The sequence below is a fragment of the Mobula hypostoma genome, chromosome 24 (assembly GCF_963921235.1).
Source record: "Mobula hypostoma chromosome 24, sMobHyp1.1, whole genome shotgun sequence".
Lineage (NCBI taxonomy): Eukaryota > Metazoa > Chordata > Chondrichthyes > Myliobatiformes > Myliobatidae > Mobula > Mobula hypostoma.
Window position 1 is genome coordinate 21,161,247 of NC_086120.1, and position 20,131 is coordinate 21,181,377.

The following is a 20,131-nucleotide window of genomic DNA, read 5'->3' on the forward strand; positions in this document are numbered from 1 at the left end:
AGAGAGGATAAATCCCCAGGGCCTGACAAGGCCCTCCCTCAGATCCTACGGGAGGCAAGTGCAGAAATTTCCAGGGCCCTGGAAGAAATATTTAAATAATCCTTAGCGACAGGAGAGGTACCAGAGGATTGGAGGATAGCCAGTGCTGTTCTGCTGTTTAAGAAAGGCTCTAAATAGAAACCAGAGCATTACAGGTCTAACATCAGTACTGGGAAAGTTATTGGAAGACATTCTAAGGGACCAGATATATGAGTATTTGGATAGGCATGGACTGATTAAGGATGGTCAGCATGGCTTTGTGTGTGATAGGTCATGTCTGGCCAATCTTATAATAGTTTTTGAGGAAGTTACCAGGAAAATGTATGAAGGCAAGGCAGTGGATGTTGTCTACATGGACTTTAGCATGGCATTTGACAAGGTCCCATATTGGAGGTTGGTCAAGAAGGTTCAGTCACTCGGCATTCAAGATGAGGTAAATTGGATTAGACGTTGGCTTTGTGGGAGAAGCCAGAGAGTGGTAGTAGATGGTTGCATCTGACTGGAGGCCTGTGACTTGTGGATTGCTGCAGGGATCGGTGCTGGGTCTGTTGTTGTTTGCCTTCTATTTCAATGATCTAGATGATGGTGTGGTTACCTCGATCTGCAAATTTCTGGATGACACCAAGATTGGGGGTGTAGTGGACAGTGAGGAAGGCTATCATGGCTTGCAGAGGGATCTGAATCAGCTGGAATAATGGGCTGAAAATGGCAGATGGAATTTAATTCGGACAAGAACGAAGTGTTGCACTTCGGTTGGACCAACCAGGGTAGGCCATACACAGTAAACGGTCAGGCACTGAGGAGTGTGGTAGAACAAAAGAATCTGGAAATACAGGTCCATAATTCATTGAAAGTGGCATCACAGGTAGATAGGGTCATAAAGAAAGGTTGTGAGACATTGGCCTTCATAAATCAAAGTACTGAATCCAGGATATGGGATGTTATGTTGAAGTTGTTGAAGATGGTAAGGCCTAATTTGGAGTATTGTGTGCAGTTTTGGTCACATATCTACAGCAAAGATGTAAATAAGGTTGAGAGGGTACACAGAAAATTTACAAGGATGTTGCTGGGTCTGGAGGACCTGAGCTATAAAGAAAGACTGAATATGCTAGGACTTTATTCTTCAGAGTGTAGAAAATTGAGAGATTTGTACACAAAATTATGAGGGGTAAATGCAAGCAGGGTCTTCCCACTGAGGTTGGGTGGGACGACAACCAGAGGTCATGGGTTAAGGGTAAAAGATGAAAAGTTTAAAGGGAACATAAGGAGAAACTTCTTCACTCAGAGGATTGAAAGAGTATGGAATGAACTGCTAGCACAAGTGATGCATACAAGCTTGATTTCAACGCTTAAGCTAAGTTTGGATAGGTACATGGATGGTAGGTATATGGAGGGCTTTGGTCCCTGTGCAGGTCGATGGTTGTAGACACAATACATGGGTTCAGCATGGACTAGAAGGGCCAAAGAGCTTGTTTCTGTGCTGTACTTTTCTATGACTTTAAGAATCTGACATGTCTGTCCATCACTTCCACTACTTCCATGACGAGGCTGAACTTGGGTTAGAGGAGCAACATCTCATTCCGTTTGGATAACTTCAAACTTGATGGCATGAACATCAATTTCTCTTATGTTCTCATCATTTCTCCCGCCTCCCCCTCTGTCTTTTTCAATTCCCCATGCCCTCTTACCCCTTCTTTTATCCAGCTCCTCACCTCCCTCTGGTTTTCCTCCTTCGTTTTCTTCCATGGTCCACTGTCCTCTCATAGTAGATTCCTTCTTCAGCCCTTTACCTCTTCCACCTATCCCTTCCCAATGTCTTACTTTATTCCCCCTGCCCTATCCACCCACCTTCCCCCTCACATGGTCTCGCCTATCACTTGTCAGTTGTACTCTTTCCCCTTCCCTCGCCTGATTCTGACTTCAGCTCCCTTCCTTTTTAGTCCTGAAAATCAGTGAGCAGAATCTATCACTCTAGTGATAATTGAGAAATGGGGGGGGGGGCGGCAGGAAGATGATTGTTTTGGATTTATTATCTATTTTCTAGACAGAGCCTCCCCTGAAGAAATTTCCTTACAGCTGCTTCCCGCCTTATGAATGCCTGACTCGTGTACAACCTGTACATATGAACAAGCATTTGGGAGACCAGCGGGATGGATTTGCCAGCTGCTGTGTGTGGAAACTTGATTTGGAGCTGCATTTCCAACTTGCAAATTGCCTGGGTTACAAAAGGTTTACAGGCATGGGACGCTGCAAAATTAAATTTTAAATGAGAATAAGTCTGCAGCAGGCTGGGCAGTGATGGGCAGTGATGGCCAGACCATAAACAGCTGATCTCTACCAAAATAATAGGGAGCAAGTTACAAAGGCACAAAATACAAAATGTGTTATAAATGTTTGTGACTAAAGACTACAGAGTCACTTATCATGATGCTGTTTACCTGTTGTGTGTGTTGTAGCATATTTAATCTTTTATTTTCATGTGTTTGTCAGTTTAATCTTTTGTGATATGCTGCTGATTTCAGCACAAGCAGTATATGTTCAGCTCACTAGTGTGGTGAAAGATATCAGTGGGTCCACAGCCTCTGGCTGAAAAATGTTGTATCATGAAGATTTGGGGCTGAATGAAATCATCTTGGTTCTTTGGTTGGCCCTTTTCACAATGAAAGATAGTGATTATTATTCTCCGGATTATTAGGGTGCTAGTTTTGAAGTGTTATTTCAAGCATTATTAAACTGCATCTCACTAGTGTGTACTGTATTTTAACAACGTTTTACACAGCAGAAGGTGGTGATAAATGATGAACTTGCTATTTGGGGAACAATAATTATTCTGGTTCCTTGAATTGCTTTGGGACTTCACTATTTACAATTGAAACTTGGGGAACAGCAGGTCTCTACTAAACCAACATGGACAAATCTGTGGGCAAAGGTGATGAGTACAAAGAATATTGATTTCCCTTAGAAACTTGAACAATTATGGAGATATTATTAACATTTGTTATAAGAGTTCACATGGGACTAGGTGACAGTACACATGGGTATCCTGGTTGTGGGGGGGGGGGGTTGGGGAAGAGGAACATTTTAAGATCGATATATGGGCCTGGGAAAAATCTAAATGGAATTTAATAAGTGCCTTTTTAAGGAGTCATCAGTAAAATTGTGGTGGGAAGTTAGTGAGGCTTGCCAACTTTTCAACTAAAAAATGATATTTATTAAAATGATAAAAGGGAAACATTTCAATAAACTACCTGCTTTAGCACCAGTTTATAATCTTAAAGTGCAGGATGTCAGTGGGGCTTAAGAAGGCCATAGAAAACAGCTCATCCATTTAACAGATGATGAGAAGATACTTTTGGTAACTCATAACATTTTTAATGTGTTTTAAATTTCTAGCACTGTCTCCCAGCTTGATACTCAGGCCAACATCCTGTCTTCACACTGGTGATCACTGCCTTTTAAAGTTAATGCAGAGTGCAGCAAAGCCTATCTGACTTGCATTTATCTAGAGTCTTTGTTAAAATAAATTCCATGAAGTGCGCTGTGTTAATCAGCAAATCTGACCAAGCCGAGGTGACATTTTGAAAGATGAGGAAGGATGATGAAAGGCATTTTCTGAGGAGAATCTTGATGAAAAGAGGATATTCTTTTTTGGGGGGAATAGGAGAAACTCCTAAGCTTGGGATAAAGACTACTTTTTAAATTTATTAATTTATGCGATGTGGGAGTCACCAGTTAAGCCGGATATCGCTCATCCCTAGCTGGCCTTGAGAAGGTGGTGATGAGCTGCCTTCTTGAACCGCTGAAGTCCCTGAGGTGTAGGTACACCCACAGTGCTGTTAGCGAAGGAATTCCACGATTTCGACCCAGCGACTATGAAGGAACGGCGATATGTTTCCAAGTCAGGATGGTGAATGATTTGGAGGAGGATTTCCAAGTGGTGGTGTTATCAGATATCTGCTGTTTTTGTCCTTCTAGGTGGTAGTGGTCATGGGTCCGGAAGGTGCTGCTGTAAGAACTTTGTGTTGTTGCAGTGCATCTTGTAGATAGTACTCACTGCCGCAAAGATTAAGTGATGAAAATTAGGAGAAAGCTCTGCTCCAGTTTTCGGTCTGAGCTTTTTTGTTTGGGTATGAGCAGCCTTCAAGGCTTGAGTTTCAGCATCCAATAGCTGAAGAACATGTATCAGACCTTGGCTTCTCTATGTGATACGCCTGAAAAATGTTCTCATATATGCTATGTGGACTGGACCTAGCAGCAATGTCCTTTGTTTAAATATCCAGTTGGTACTGCTCCAACAGTGACCAAGGGGCTCATCAAACTTCTAACTCAAATGCAATCTTTGGGGGAGGGTTTTGTTGTGGAGCAGTTGGGGGGGGGAATAATGGGACACTTGGGTATAGTTGTCACTCAGGTACTCTTGGTAGAAAAACCTGTTGTATTTAAGTTGTCGGGATATGGTTTAACAATGACTTTTACTTAATTCTGGGCTTAATTGGCTCCTGCAGCAGCATCTTAGCAACTGTTTTGTGAATTTAAAAAGGTGTCAGGAATAGCACCATGACAACTACTGTGTTGTGACATCAGCTTGTTGTGTCAACCCTGTGTATTAGACTTTCCTTGCTGGGGGGTGGAAACAGGGTTTGGCCTCTACAAAGTTGATGATCAGTTCTGTCCTGCAACCCAGGGTAACAGGCTTGCCAACGATTTCCTTGGTGCATAAATTTTGACAGAAAAAAGAACTAGGTACTGAGCGACCCTCTCCAATATGCATTCAGTCCTGCATCCTTTCCATTAACACTCATTAAGGAATTTGTCACTTCTTGGAGAGTACTCAATAGCAAACATTTTTGTGTTGTGTTCAGTTTAGCCAAATGGTCAACTGGAACTGCTCTGCTCTTTCCCAAGGTGGGAAGGATGGATTAATATCCTAACAGCTGTAACCCAATGAGGAATTGAGGGATGAATGAATCTTTTGCTTTCAATAAATTGAGGATTAAGTTCCCAGTAGAACTATATAGTTTATCCACTTTAGGGAGAACAATACTTGGAAGCTGGCACAATCCACACAAAGTTTGACAGGAATTTCATGCAAACCTTAATTTGCTGATTCCGTGAGGTGATTGAATAACAACAATAGAGACTGTTAGAAAATATTATAACTTCTGCTGCAGCTGGGATAGATGTTGGAGAACTGCGAAAACATATTACACCTCGGTAGTGAGTTTGTGGAATCTTTGATCTTTTTGAAAATGGCTGGGAGATGTAACAGTCCAGGAATAAATATGGTCTTCATTATTTGATTTGATTGCATAATTTTCTCTTCAATTTAAGAGAATTATTAGTGGTCTCGGACTGTTAAGGACTCATTTTAAAGTCGTCATTAATCTCTGACACACCTAGCAACGTGGTAAGCCAACAAAAGAAAATTTGCAGAATTTTCCTTTTTAAATCTAATGCAACAACTCCCTCTCTGCCTCCAGCAACCTTCCCAATGTCACTACTGGTTTTGCTGTTAAATGTAAATTCCAAATGGTTCTATAGTACTACTAGGGTAAATCTTGTGCTGATGTCTAGTTTCTGAGATTTTGGCTGACACCTGGAGAGACCTGACTGAATGTTTCATTACCCTTTATTTGTGCATAATCTGTGCCTGTAGACCTGAACTGTGTGTTTTCTTTAGCACCTCCATTTCAAAATAGCATCCTTTTCAAGTTCTGTCAAAGATTTGCCCAAAATGTCTCTCCTTTAGCTGTGACTACTTCATCTGACAGTACAAGCCCTTTATCCCCCTCTTCCCCCTCGGCTTTCTGTCACTTGTGTTTCCTTGTAAGTTCCTGGTTTTAATCACACCATTGTCTGCTGTCTTTGTTCTAGCCATGACCTGAAATTCCCTCCCAGAATTTTTTTCTCTCTTCTTCCTCCAAATCTACCTGACCTGACAACTTTCGTATCATAAACACGTGAGCATAAGGACCAGAGGCAGGAGTAAGTCATTCAGTCCCTTTGGTCTGCTTTACTTTTCAATATCATTGCCACCGTCCTGCACTAATATGGTATCCTCTGACTCTCTTGCTAACTAAAAATTCTATTAATCTTCCTCCACAGCCCTCCATGGTTAGATCTGTCCTTACTGGCTAGCCCTTATTTCAAGATTTTGATTCTAGATGTTTCTGTACCTCCCTTGAGAAACACCTTAATATTGTAAATGTCAATAAGATAAATATTAAGTAAATAAGTGGTTGGCTAATTAGCTAAATATCACCGGGCAATGAATAGTTGGGGTCAAGCAGGTGGAGGGTCATTTTGAGAGGGGCTACTTTGAGAAGGACTGCTGTTGGTCAAAGTGCTGCTGGTTTTTCTAAGTATGGGCTTTGGTGAAATACAGTACTGGGCTTCGGTGAGGAGGGCAAGCAAAAAGGTTAGGGTAAGTTCTTACTTTTTTTTTTTAACTTTCCTTTACCTCAAAACTGCTTAGTCCTGGAACATGACCATGCTCCTGCTGTGTAATGTTGTAACTCAGAATCTGCCTGGTGACCCTGTGTGCAGGAAGTGAGTCCAACTATATGTGGGTCCTGACCCACATATAGTGAGTTGGTCACACCACAGTTTTAAGAGCCTAGGGACAGAAAGGGGATGGGTGACCAATAGGCAGGAAGGTAGAGCAGAAGACCCCTGCAGTAACCTCCCTACAGATGTACTGCTTCAGATGCTGTTGGGGGAGGGGGGGAATGGCTCATCTGGGGACGGCACCAGTATGCAGGACTATGGCACTTTGAGTGGTTCTATCCTTGTAGGGAACTCCATGGTAATGTGAATGGACGGAAGCTTCTGTGGCTGCAAACAGGATTCCTGGTTGTTGTGTTGCCTTCAGGGGGAAGGACCAGGTATGCCTCAGAGTGGATGCACAGTATTCTGGGCAGGTGGGGGCCAATAGCCAGTTGCTATTCTGGGCAGGTGGGGGCCAATAGCCAGTTGCTGTGGTGCATGTAGGTGACAACAATATAGAAAAAATAGCAGCAGGAGGTCTCACAAGCTGAATTTAAGAAGCACGGCAATAAATGACCTCAATTACTTGCCTCAAACTGAACTGATTCCACAACTTTCAAGGACTCTACAATTCATGTTCTCAATATTATTTATTTATTACTATTATTTGTTTTTTCTTGTATTTGCATGGTTTATCTTTTGCACATTGGTTGTCAGTTTTTGTGTAGTTTTTCATTGATTCTGTTGTGCTACTGTGAATGCCTGCAAGAAAATAAACCTCAATAGAACATGGTGACATGTACACACAGTTGTATAATACAGTAGGTGTATTGGTAGTGTTCTAGTTTGTTCTGTATTTCATTTAAATTACTAAAAATGCATTTAAATACATAAGCAGTTAAATGTTAGTTCACTTTTTCAACTATTTCTGTGAAACTTCAGCTAATTGGGGTAGCCGCTTAATTGGGCCAAAATGTTCAAGTCCCGACGTGTCCCAGTTAACCAGAATCCACTGTATAGGGTAACGTGGAATTGGTCAAGGTTTTGAACAACAATTTTGTATTGGTCTTCATTTCAGAGTACATATCTAATATGCCAAAGAAGGATGTTATGGATGCGATGGGAAGGTGTGGACCTTGATACAGTTGCTGTCGCTAAGGAGGTAGTGATGGGATGCATCCCAGCATACTGAAAGAAATAGCTGAAGTTGTAGTTATTGTAGACATGTGATAATTTTTACCAAAATTCTCTGGGCTTTGTGCATGTTCCAGTGGATTAGAAGACAGCGAATGCCATGCCACTGTTTTTTTTTTAAAAGAGGATGTACACAAAACGTCTAGCCAGTTAGTTTAATGCCTGTGGTCAGGTAAATGTTGGAAGTTATCATTAAGGAAGAAATAGAGATAGCTGGATAGAAATCAGGCAGTCACAGCATGGATTCATGAAGTACAGGTCCTGTTTGACAAATTTACTGGGGTTCTTCGAGGATATAATGAGAGCATGAGTTGCAAACGGTTGGTTTGCAGATGCTCCAGGCCATCTAAAAGGCAAATGGAATGCCAGCCCTTAGTGCTGGATGTATTGAACTTAAAAGCAGAAATGTTATGTTGCAACTATGCAGGGTACCAGTAAGGTTGCACCTGAAGCATTGCAGTTCTGGTATCCTTACTTGAGAAAGATCTACTGGCTCTGGAAGTAGTTCAGAGGAGGTTCCACTAGGCTGATTCCCAAGATGAACGGGTTAGCCAATGAGGAGAGAGTGAGTTGCCTGGGACTATACTTGCTGGAATTCAGAAGAATCAGAGGGTATCTTATAGAAGCATACGAAATTTTGAAAGGGATAGGTAAGATAGAGGCAGGAAAGTCGTTTCCACTGATAAGTGAGACTGGAACTAGGGGACATAGTCTCAAGATTTGGAGGAATAGATTTAGGACGGAGATGAAGGGAATCTGCTTTTCCCAGAGACGAGTGAATCTGTGGAATTCTCTGCCCAGGGAAGCAGTATAAGTTATCTTGTTAAATATATTTAGAACAAAGTTAGACGGACTTTGAATAGCAGGGGAATTGAGCGTTATGGGGTAAAAGGCAGGTAGGTGGAGCTGAGTCTACGGCCAGGTCAGCAATGATCTTATTCAATGGCAGATCAGACTTGACAGGTCAGAAGGCCTACTCCTGATTCTATTTCTTATGTTCTTATCACCTGTGATTCTGAACTTTAACAAATAGAGCTTGCATTCCCCCTGTCATTCTAAAATCAATCTATTAAATCTTTTGCTGTGTTCCCTGTATTGCAAAGAGGCAGCAGGACAGCATACAATTGGAACAAGCCATCTCTCCTTGTATTCTTGTATAGCAAAGATCAACATATCCGTTTTCATCCTACCTGCACGCTGGATTAGCATATTAACTTCTAGTGATTCGTGGGCAAGAACATCCAACAAGTTTGAGCTACTACCATTCAAAAAAAACAACCTCTAACTTCCTGTAACACACACAAAATGCTGGTGGAATGCAGCAGGCCAGGCAGCATCTATAGGAAGAAGTACAGTTGACGTTTCAGGCCAAGACCCTTCGTCAGGACTAACTGAAAGAAGAGATAGTAAGAGACTTGAAAGTGGGAGGGGGAGGGGGAGATCTGAAATGATAGGAGAAGACAGGAGGGGGAGGGATGGAGCTAAGAGCTGGACAGGTGATTGGCAAAAGGGGATACAAGGCTGGAGAAGGGAGAGGGTCATAGGACGGGAGGCCTAGGGAGAAAGAAAGGGGGAGGGGAGCACCAGAGGAAGATGGAGAGAAGGCAGGGAGTTATTGTGAGGGTGACAGAGAGAGAAAAAGGAAAAAATAATTAATTAATAAATGAATGAATGAATAAATAAATAAATAAATAAGGGTTGGGGTAAGAAGGGGAGGAGGGGCATTAATGGAAGTTAGAGAAGTCAATGTTCATGCTATCAGGTTGGAGGCTATCCAGACGGAATATAAGGTGTTGTTCCTCCAACCTGAGTGTGGCTTCATCTTGACAGTAGAGGAGGCCATGGATAGACATATCAGAATGGGAATGGGACTAACTTCCTGTTACTTTTTTCTACATAATATTCTATCAGCTATTTTGTTAGCATTTACTTAGTTTGCCTGTATCACTGAGGCCTGTTATCTTCCTTAGAACTCAAAATGGGATTTAGTTTTCTATGATCAGCCAATCTGTGTATTAATCACCTAAATTATTGCTTATAGATTTTGAGTAGTTGAGGTCCCTACAAATCCCTGCAAAATTCCACTGCTTAATCTTTCAACCCGAAAATAAAATAAATTATTTCTGTTTTTGGTTAGCCAATCATCAATCCATGATAGTAAAATACACCCAAAGTTATTTCCTACATTTTTAATGATCTATGTGACTCTTCTCTGAATGCTTTTCTGAAAGTTCAAATACACAGCATCATGTAATTCTCTTTTACCTATTCTACTTGTTATAATCACTTTTTGAAAATTGGAAGAAATTTGTCTGACATGATTTTCCCTTCATAAAACTACATAGAAGAGTTCCACAGGCTTCATGGCCATGAAATAGTGTCAGAGTCCTGGAACTTTCTTGAAGATTGGAGCTGGTGAGTTTTCCTGGAGGCTTCCCACAGGCCTTCCAGTCACTCAGCTGGCCAATTGGCCTTTTCTTACCATCATTAAGTTTAACAAATTTAAGTTAAATGTCAGTGGAATCTTTTTCTCTTTGTTTTTAACAGCAAGATAAAGGAGATGAATCTTTAATTGCTGAGTAATCTTAAAGTCACGTGTTAGTATATTTTGGTTTCAATTTGTGGAGAGCCTTGTTCTGTCAGACCTGGTCTACTGTGCCACTGTGTCCACCCACTAAGGCTCAGTTTTACCTATTTGCTTGTGACAATAATGTGGATGAGATGCTGTTGGATTTTTATCTTGGGCCTACCTTTAATGTAGTAGAGGAGACTGTGGGTGTCCTGCATTCCTGCCCCTCACACACATTCTCAGGTGCACAATTGCCCACGTAGCTATCTGGTGAATAAGCACCCACCTTTTAAAGCAGCAGATGCTAAGACAATGTCAGACTGACTGTTGCAAATGTACAGCACTTCTTGACCTCTGGGGGTGGGGGGGGGGGGGCTTGTTAGCAATACTGGATATGGATTTTTTGATAAAGCTTTCTTGTAAGTTGGTAGTCATGGGCCCCAGCTTTTGGTTGTCTTTCTAATACAGTCCATGTTCAAAGCCTTCCATGGTAATGCTCCTCAACTCTTCCTGCAGTGCATTGATGACTGCATTGGTGCTGCTTCATGCACCTATGCTGAGCTCGACAATTTTATCATTTTTGCCTCCAGCTTCCACCCTGCCCATAAATTTTCTTGGTCCATTTCTGACACATATCTATTTATCTATCTCTCTGTCCCCCTCTCTCTCTCCCCCCTCCCCCCTCTCTTTCTCTCCCCCCTCTCTCCTCCCCCCCACCATCTCTGGAGACAAAATGATGTCTACTGACTTATTTTATAAACCTACCGATTTCCACGGTTTTCTTGACTATATCTCTTTCCACTCTGTCTCCTGTAAAAACGCTATTTCATTTTCTCAGTTCCTTATCTCCACCGCAACTTTTCCCAGGATGAGATTTTCCTTTCTAGTACATCAGAGATGTTCTTTTTCTTCAAAGAATGGGGCTTCATTGCTGCTGTCAAAACCTGCATCTCCTCCATTTCCCAGACATCTGCGTTCACCCCCATCTTCCTACCTAATTAACAGGGATAGAGTTAATCTTGCTCTCACCTACCACACCAAAAGCCTCCACATGCAACACATCATCCTCTGCAACTTCTGCCATCTTCAATGATATCCTACTACTAAACATGACTTTACCTTATTCGCTCCCCCCACTCCCTGTTTCTACTTTCCACAGGATTTCCTTGTCCATTTGTTGCTCCTTGCTAATCTCCCTCCTGGCACATACCTCTGCAAGTGATCAAAATGCTATACTTGCTCATTTACCTCCTCCCTCACTTCCATTCAGGACCCCAAACAGTCCTTCCAGGTGAGGCAACACTTCATCTGTGAATCTTTTGGTGTCATCTATTGTATCGCAGTGTTCCTGATGTGGCCTCCTCTACACTCATGAAAACCGTCATGAATTGAAGGACCACTTTGTCAAGCACCTCCACTCCATTCGCTAAAAGCAGAATCTCCCAGTGGTCAACCATTTTAATTCTTATCACCATTCCCGTCGCAACATGTTGATCTGTGGCCTCCTTTCTTGCTATGATGAGGACACTCTCAGGTTGGAGGAGCAACACCTCATATTCTGCCTGGGTAGCCTCCAACCTGATGGCATAAACATCAATTTCTCCATCCAGACATTTTTTCCCTCCTCAATTCCCCACTCTGATCTCTTATCTTTTCTCCTCACCTACCTTTCGCCCCCCCGTCCCCCTTCTTCCCTTTCTCCCTTTGTCTTCTCTCCTCTCCTATCAGATTCCTCCTTCTCCAGCTCTTTACCTTCCCCACCAACTGGGATTCAGCTATTGTCCTCTAGCTAGTCCTCTTCCCCCTCCCCTCACTTCTTTATTCTGGCATCTTCCCCCTTCCTTTCCAGTCCTGAAGAAGGGTCTCAGCCCAAAATGTTGACCGTTTATTCATTTCCATAAATGCTGCCTGACCTGTTGAGTTCCTCCAGCATTTCGTGTGTGTTTCTTGTAAATTCCATTTCCTTACCTCAGCAAATAACTCTACTGTTTTCCCTGGGTGTGACTAAATCTTCCTCTGTTACCCCTTTTGTATTCCATGTGTTGCTGCAGGAGGTAGAAGAGATGTTACCTTGGCACAGGGATACATTGGTCATCTTGTGATGAGTCTGAGCTCCCATTAATGGCTCCCATCACTGCGTCTGTATTGAAGCTATTGAAACTCTTGGAGAATATTAAATGGAAATGGGAAATCTGGAAGAACTTAATGGATCTAGCAGCATCTTACAAAAATGGTGCAAGATGACATTTCATGTCCAAGATCTGTATTAGGAACTAATCTGCTGAGTTCTTCCAGTGATCTATTTGGTCCAGACTTTTCAGCATCTGCGTACTGTCTTGACCAAATAGGCATCAGATCTGTATTTTTCTCAACACTGAAAGCTGTTACAGATATGCCAATTTTCCCAGCAAATAGAGCTTGGTACAAGGGTTGTATCAGGTTTGCAGTATCTATGGTCTCCAATTCAACCCTCCGTATTTCCGGATATGAAAATCAGCTGTCTATTTTTTTTTGTAAATCCTGAATGCTCATCATCTGGCTCCTTCATTGGTACTGGTAACAGAGTAAATCTATTCTGGTCCAGCCCACCATCTTCTGTGCTGCCGAACACAAATCGAATTAGAGTGATTATTTTACATTGTATCTTTTTACATTTTTTTCATTTCAGTGTTCACTGGAAAATTTATTGAAATAAACACTGAAGTAAGTGTTAATGCCTTAATAGGAGGAACAGTAAATAGTTTCAAAGTGCTACAGTGCAGGATTACTAAGGTTCTGTCACACCTGGCTTTTAATCTCCTCACTGAATGACTATTTTCTTATGATATAGGATGCTACTTGGCCCAAGCACTCTTTGTAGATTATCATAACAATTTCTTACCTTATGAGGGATAAATTCAACAGCTACACATCAGTCTTGATTAAGAGTTGTTCATTTCCATATCTCTTAAATAAAATAACTTGACATTCTTTTGGCCATTGATCTTAAGGGGTAAATGACACTTTATGCTGAATTCATTCAAATAATCATTACATTTTTATTCCTTTATGATAACGTTTCAAAAAGCTTTGGCCTCTGGCATCTCTTTTTGAGGTAACTTATGACCATAACTTGGAGGTAGAAGCAGTGCCATAATAGTGTGTAATGGTCAGGGATGCCATCCACAGTCAGTGCTCTCATTCCAGTGGGAAATGGAATGAGAAGGTGGTGGAGAAACTCGGCATTCTGGGAAAGGTAGCGCCACGGCAACACTGCTGGTGAGCTCAACTGTGAGGGAGCCCCTGGCACGCCAGGTGACCACTGACAGCCAATAGCCTTTGTTGTTGGAGCCCAGCGCTGAGCAGGTGTTGTAAGGTGAAATGGTGGAGTGTCTGATGGGAGTCTGGTTTGACTGGACATTATATCCAGAGGAAACTATCTTGCAGTGAGGTGAATGTCTTATTGGTGGAAATCGCTATTAAAGAATTGAACAGTGACAAGTCATACCTGGAAACTATTTGGATTTTAATGACCATGAAATTAATTAAAATTGGGTAAAATAAATAAAAATATGCTTCAGGTAGTCAGTAGCATTGATATGGCATTTGCTGAAGAAATCTACCACAAGGACTTAACAATCTGTCACCTTTTCTGGTGACAAAAGAAACTATGTTGGAATCTGGAACAGCCTTCATACAGTTTTGATCTGCTGTGTCCACTTGCATCTTTTTGCATCCAAGTGTTGCTTAACCCACTGAGTTCTTCCAGTGTTCTGTTTTCTACCCTTTTCCTAGTTGCTATCAATAGGATGAATGATGCAGATGACTTAAAATTGGGAGGTGTTGATCGTGAAGAAAGTTATTGTAAATTACAGGGGATCTTGTTCATTGAAATGGACTGAGGCATGGCAAATAGATTTCAATACAGTTAAGTGTGAGGTGATGCATTTTGGAAAGTCAATCTAGCACTATGCATTATGAATGGTAGGGCACTAGGGAATGTAATGGAATAGAGCAACCTAGGAGTACCAACGTATATTTTATTATAAGTAGTTTCACTAGTAGACAGGGTTGTGAAAAGGGTATTTAGCAAACTACCCTTTAGTCAAGCTTTGAGTATCGGAGGTGGGTCATTATGTTGCAATTGTATGACTCAGTAGTGAGCCCGCATTTGGAGTTAGATGGATAGTTTTGGCCACCCTGTTATGGGAAAGATGTGGTTAAACGGGAAAGAGTGGACTTGGGGGTGAGTTATAAGGAGAGATTGGCCAGGCTACATCTGGAACATAGGAAAACTAGGGGCGACTTTATAGAAATGTTTAAAACTATGAGAGGCATGGATAGCGTGAATGCTAATAGTCTTCTCACTAAGATAGGGAAGATTAAAACTGGGGGACATAGGTTTAGGTTGAGAGGGGAAAGATTTTAGAAAGGATCTGACAGGCAACTTTTTCATAGGGTGGTGGGTATATGAAATGAGCTGCCAGACGAAGATGTTGAGGCAGATACAATATTATCATTTAAGAAGCACTTGGATAGGTCCATGCAGGGGCCAGGGCTTACAGGGATATGGGACAAATGCAAGAAAGTGGGACTAGTTGTGTGGGCACTGTGGCTGGCATAGTCTCATTGGGCTGAAGGGCCTGTATCCATGCTGTATTGCTCTATAAATGTGTCATCAAACTGACTGAACAACCCATCACCAGAAGAATATAAAGACAGCAAACTAGGAAACAATTTTTGAAATTAGTATTGACGTCTCAAATACATATTGATATCCATGGTTTGGTGTTCCATTTTAGTTAAAATAGAGGTATGCTTTTAACATGGTTATAAGAGTGGGATGGGAAAAGTTATTTTAACATCCATTTCACACCTGCTTTTCAGATGTTTTTTTTTCAAGTGAATTTCAGTTATTCGACAACTTTATCTAGAAAGTAAAATAGGAGTTAAAATGGGTGAATATTTAAAGTAAATCTTGCAAAATTAAGTGTGCTTGTGGTGAGGACCTGGGTACCTGGCTATTGGAGCAGATGAGAGAATGAAATATTAGTGATATAGGGAGACATTGCCCAGGTTAAAAGTGAAAATAAAATAATTCAGCAATCTTTAGAGGGAAATATTTGTGATAAAGGATCACAACCTTATCTTCCTATACTTTTGGTCACCTTAGAAACATGGGGAGATTTGTTGGGTAGCACAATAAGATCTCATAAGCAAAACAAAGATGGAATTGGATGTTGGTTATGGAATGTTGACCAGGACCAAACTCCTTGTTCTTCTGCTGATCATGAAGAAGTCCTATTTTAATACATCATTCAAAATACTACCCTCTTTGATATGACGATGCACCCTCAGTATTTTATTTTGCTGGAAACCAGTCACATTTGGATTCATTGCATTTAAGCACTCTTATCTTTAAAAGCTGCAAGCTTCTGTTTCAGAAGAGGAAGTATCAAATAGTTGAACTATGTCAGTTCTGATTGAAAGATGGACTGAAATTTAACTATTTCGACACCTGCCTCTAAAAATGCTATTATCCATTATGTATTTAGATGATTCTTCCCTCCTCCTCCCATAATGTAACTTATAGAAAATTGGTTGCATCTTAATGTAGCCGCCTTTACTCCTATTAAAATGCTTTATGGCTTAGTTCTGCTCCTATGTCTCACGGTCTTGTTGAGACCTTTAGACTTGTGACAGAACACAATTATTTTTGAAATCTATTATTAAAAACAGTGGAACATATCAATAAAATGAATTTAACTCATTTGAGTTCTCAAAAACTCATAACTAGTATATAGAAGGTCTAAACCTCCATGCTAAGTAGTTAGCCTCTGGACCCAAAATGTGGAAAACAAATGTGTGTTGCTTGAATTTCCAGCATCTGCAGAATTCCTTGTGTTTGCGTGGAAAACAAATTAATGGTTATACTGGCTTATTTTTTCCTGAATTCTCAGCTTCTTTCACAAACAAGCAGAGTTTTTTTAATGCTTTGCAAGGCAGATTGGTTATTAAGTGCATCCTGCTCTCTTGACATTTTTTTTCTTCCAACTCTCCCAGCTTCCTGAAATCAATTGTATGGTCCAAGTCTTTTGTTCTGCTTGAGATTCCCAAGCTCAAGCAGGGCTTATTACATTTTAGCAAATATTGTTGAACTATTTAAATTGGAGATGGAAAGTAGACTTCTGGGCACTGTTAGTGGATGGCAGTTGGTTTGCTCTAATAAAGGAATGCCACAGAATTTATGAGCTAAGTGACTTCTTCCTCTGCTGTCATTTCAATTGTTTTATTTGGGATAACATATGGGATTTTTTTGTTCTTTGTCTTGATACCACACCATGCAGCGCATGTGTTATTGAGCCACTGTACTGCAAGGCAATCCTTCTTTTGAAAAAAATATGTTAAGGGCAACCATTTCCTATGTAGCCTGTATTCATTGAGCAACACAATGTGGAAAGCAGAAGGCTAAATCCAAATTTTCACTTGTCCATCGTAGCTCCACTATGTCAAAACCTTGTACACACTGAAATTCAATGTGTACAGAAACTGGTTCAGCACAAAGTTCATGGAAAGTGGCATTAATTAATTACTGTAAAGAAAGTGATGATATGAGTGCCAATTGGGAATCTGGTACTTTGGTTGGAGGGCTCTGTGTTTGGATAAATTGATTGACCTAGGGCTAGCAAAAATAGATTAGCACACAAGATAACTCTATATATTTTGTTTCCTGCTCCATGAATCTTATATAGTTATGGTTTCAAGTTGCTGGTATATTCAAACTCCGAATAAAGATCTTTTTCAGACCTGCTCTTTGATGGAGCTTTAAATTTAACTATGTAACATTTTGGAGCCAAACCTAATCCTGGCACCATCTGCCATCTGAACATTCAACTTGGTCTTGTTTGTTTGTTTATTTATTTATCTCCCTTTTTTTGTATTTGCACAATTTGTTGCCTTTTGCACAATGGGTGTTTGCCCATCTTTGTGTGCAGTTTTTCATTGATTCAATTGTATTTCTTTGTGTTTACTGTAAGACCGCAAAAAATAATCTCAAGGTAAGTATATAGTGACATAAATGTACTTTTGAACTTTTAATGAATTTTTGAGCGAGAGGTGAAAAGCTAAATGTCCCCTTTTCCTCTTGAGCGATATCCTAAGCTGGCAGCTGGCATTAAACTAAGTGGGACTGACTTCAAGGAAGATGTAAAGAGACTTCAAGGGGATATGGACAAAATGAGTGTGTGGACAAGAATTGGCAGAATGAACATAATATGACATGATAAAAATGTATATTTTGTATAAAATAAATACCTGAATTTTATAAATGGTGAGAGATTGGGTGGTGCTATGTTCACCTTTATTACAAAAGGATTTGGACTTTAGCAGGAATAAGGAAGTCTTACTGCAATTATACACTGCCTTGAGACTACACATAGTATTTGTGTATAATTTGACCTCCTTGCATTGCTATTGTGGGGTAGCAGAGGGATTGTTGTAGGGATAATGGGTTTTTGCATAAGGAGAGACTGATTAGACTAAGGCTGGGAGAGGAGATATTACTAAAACTTAAAATTCTTTACAGGTGTTAAGGATGATAATTTCACTAAATGAGGAGTTTTGAGTTGGGTTGTCTTGGTTGTTGGTGCAGAGCATGCTGTAGAAGACTCAAATGAGAAGTTGCTTCACACAGGATGGTGGCTGCTTTAGAATTAGTTTACCCTGGAGACTCAGTCAGTGAATTCATTTAAAACAGATGGATGGATCTTTTATTAATATAACTGTGGGAAATGGTGATAGTGCAGAAAAATGATCTTGATGATGGCTTATTCCTGCCTTGTATTGTGATTATGCCCTTATTGTTGCATAGTTTAACCATCAGATACATGTCCTAACTTGTTCTTTTTTTTTTCCAAGTGGTTGCCGTTTTAGAAAGAACTAATCGTTTTTTTTAATTCAATGACTCAGCTGGAGGTTGACCTATTTGAAGGAAAGCAGTGGCTTTAAAATGTTGTGTAAATAAATAACCTCTTGCATTGATAAATTAGCGTGGAACAAATAGGATTAAAATCTTATTTTCAAAGATTTTTTTTGTTTCCATTAATGAATCGCTCTTTCAAAACTAATATAATCTTGTGTTCTCACCCGTAAACAAATACTGCTCATTATCCTCTGCATTCAAGACTATGATTGAATGAGTTCTAATTTCAAGGCTGAAATTTCGAGTAGGAGAGAATAATAGATCTCATGAAAGATCATCAACCTGAAACTTTAACTCTTTCTTGCTAGGCGCTGTGTGACCCGCTGAGTACATTTGGTGTCTTGTTCGTTTTTGCTTTTCAAGAATGACTACTAAAATTGTCATTATTAACTTCTGCTTGATGTCTAGGATGACTTCTGTCTTGGACAAGTGGCTGTGGCACCATGAATACTGGCTCCCTCCAGGCATCACATGGAAAGATATGGAAGATTCTGAACATGCCCACTATCCTCGACCTCGTGACCTTGTCATTGCCTTACCATATGCATTTGTGTTCATTGTTCTTCGTTCCCTCTATGAAAGGTAGATTGGAGCCAGCTCACTGGTGTTCTGCTCCTACTCTTGTATTTTGGACTGCATGGTTATAATTGCAGGAATAATACAGGTTAGGTATATCTCATTCATCACTTTGTAAATACTAGTTTGTACCTTTTAAATATGTCATCAACTTTCAAGGGAAAAAAGACATGCATAGGCTAATAAAGAGGTAAATCTCTTTAAAGCAGCTGGGTTTTGTTTAATATTATCCAACAGTTTTCCTTTTGTACTTTTATTTGTAGAAGACTGAGAGGGGACTTTGTAGAAACATAAAATTATGAAAGAAGTAAACCTAAAATGTTGGAAATCCAGAGCAACATATGCAAAATGCTGAAGGAACTCAGCAGCACAGGCAGCATCTATGGAAAGGGTCTACTCCATTCCCCCCCCCCCACCACACATCTAACTTCCTCCTCACCCGGCTTCACCTATCACCTTCTAGCTTGTACTCCATTGTGCCCCCCCCACCCCCACCGCCTTCTTATACTGTTTCTTCCCTTCCTTTCCAGTCTGGATGAAGGGTCTCGGCCTGAAAAATTGACCATTTATTCCTTTCCTTAGATGCTGCCTGACCAGCTAAATTCCTCCAGCTTTTTGAATGTGTTGCTATGAAAGGGATGGAGAGGATACAGGCAGGGAAGTTGTTTCCACTAGTAAGTGTGATTAGAAATAGGGGACATAACCTCAGGATATGGGGGAATAAATTTTGTAGGGAGATGAGAAACTGCTTTTTCCTAGAGAGTATTGAATCTCTGGAATTCTCTGCCCAAGGAAGTAGTAGGGGCAACCTTATTTACTCTATTTAAGAAACAGATATACTTTTACATAGTAAGGGAATTATGGTTTATGGGGAAAAAGGGCGGGCAGATGGAGCTGGATCCGTGGCCTGATCGGCCATGATCGTATTGATTGGTAGAGCAGGATCAATAAGCCAGATAGCCTACTTTTGCATCTATTTTTCATGTTCAGAGGAGGAATATCACCTAAGCTTAAGGATGAAAAAGAAATTGTAGTTTTATGTTAATCTTCGGTTTTAACAGCCTACAAAATGGAGGAAGACGGCCTAAAGAAGTGAGACACCAAAAATTAGGTTGTGGGGAAAAAGTGAAGAGATGAATTTGTATTAAATAAATCACTTGGTGACTTCACTGCTGGCTGCTAGTTACTGGTCTAGCCCACAACCTTCTCTACTGGTGGTAATTGGGAGAGGCCTGTAATACAGCAGCACCATTGTTACCACGACTAATCTCATTGTTAGGGACACTACAATAGTGATGTTGTAATTT

The 20,131-nt window shown here is 40.6% G+C and overlaps 1 protein-coding gene across 6 annotated transcripts in view; it reads left to right on the forward strand.

Moving 5' to 3' along the window:
* Nucleotides 1-20,131, forward strand: part of LOC134337435 (ceramide synthase 2-like) — a 106,590-nt gene that overhangs the window by 46,634 nt on the left and 39,825 nt on the right. For 4 of the 6 annotated variants that reach the window (XM_063032438.1, XM_063032436.1, XM_063032439.1 and 1 more), the window contains exon 2: nt 18,657-18,830. In XM_063032438.1, the coding sequence (XP_062888508.1) occupies nt 18,658-18,830 (173 nt within the window). In that variant the 5' untranslated portion in view covers nt 18,657. Of the gene's footprint in view, nt 1-7,537; nt 7,688-18,648; nt 18,831-20,131 lie in introns of those variants that run through there. The other 2 variants (XM_063032437.1, XM_063032434.1) reach the window with 2 other exon arrangements.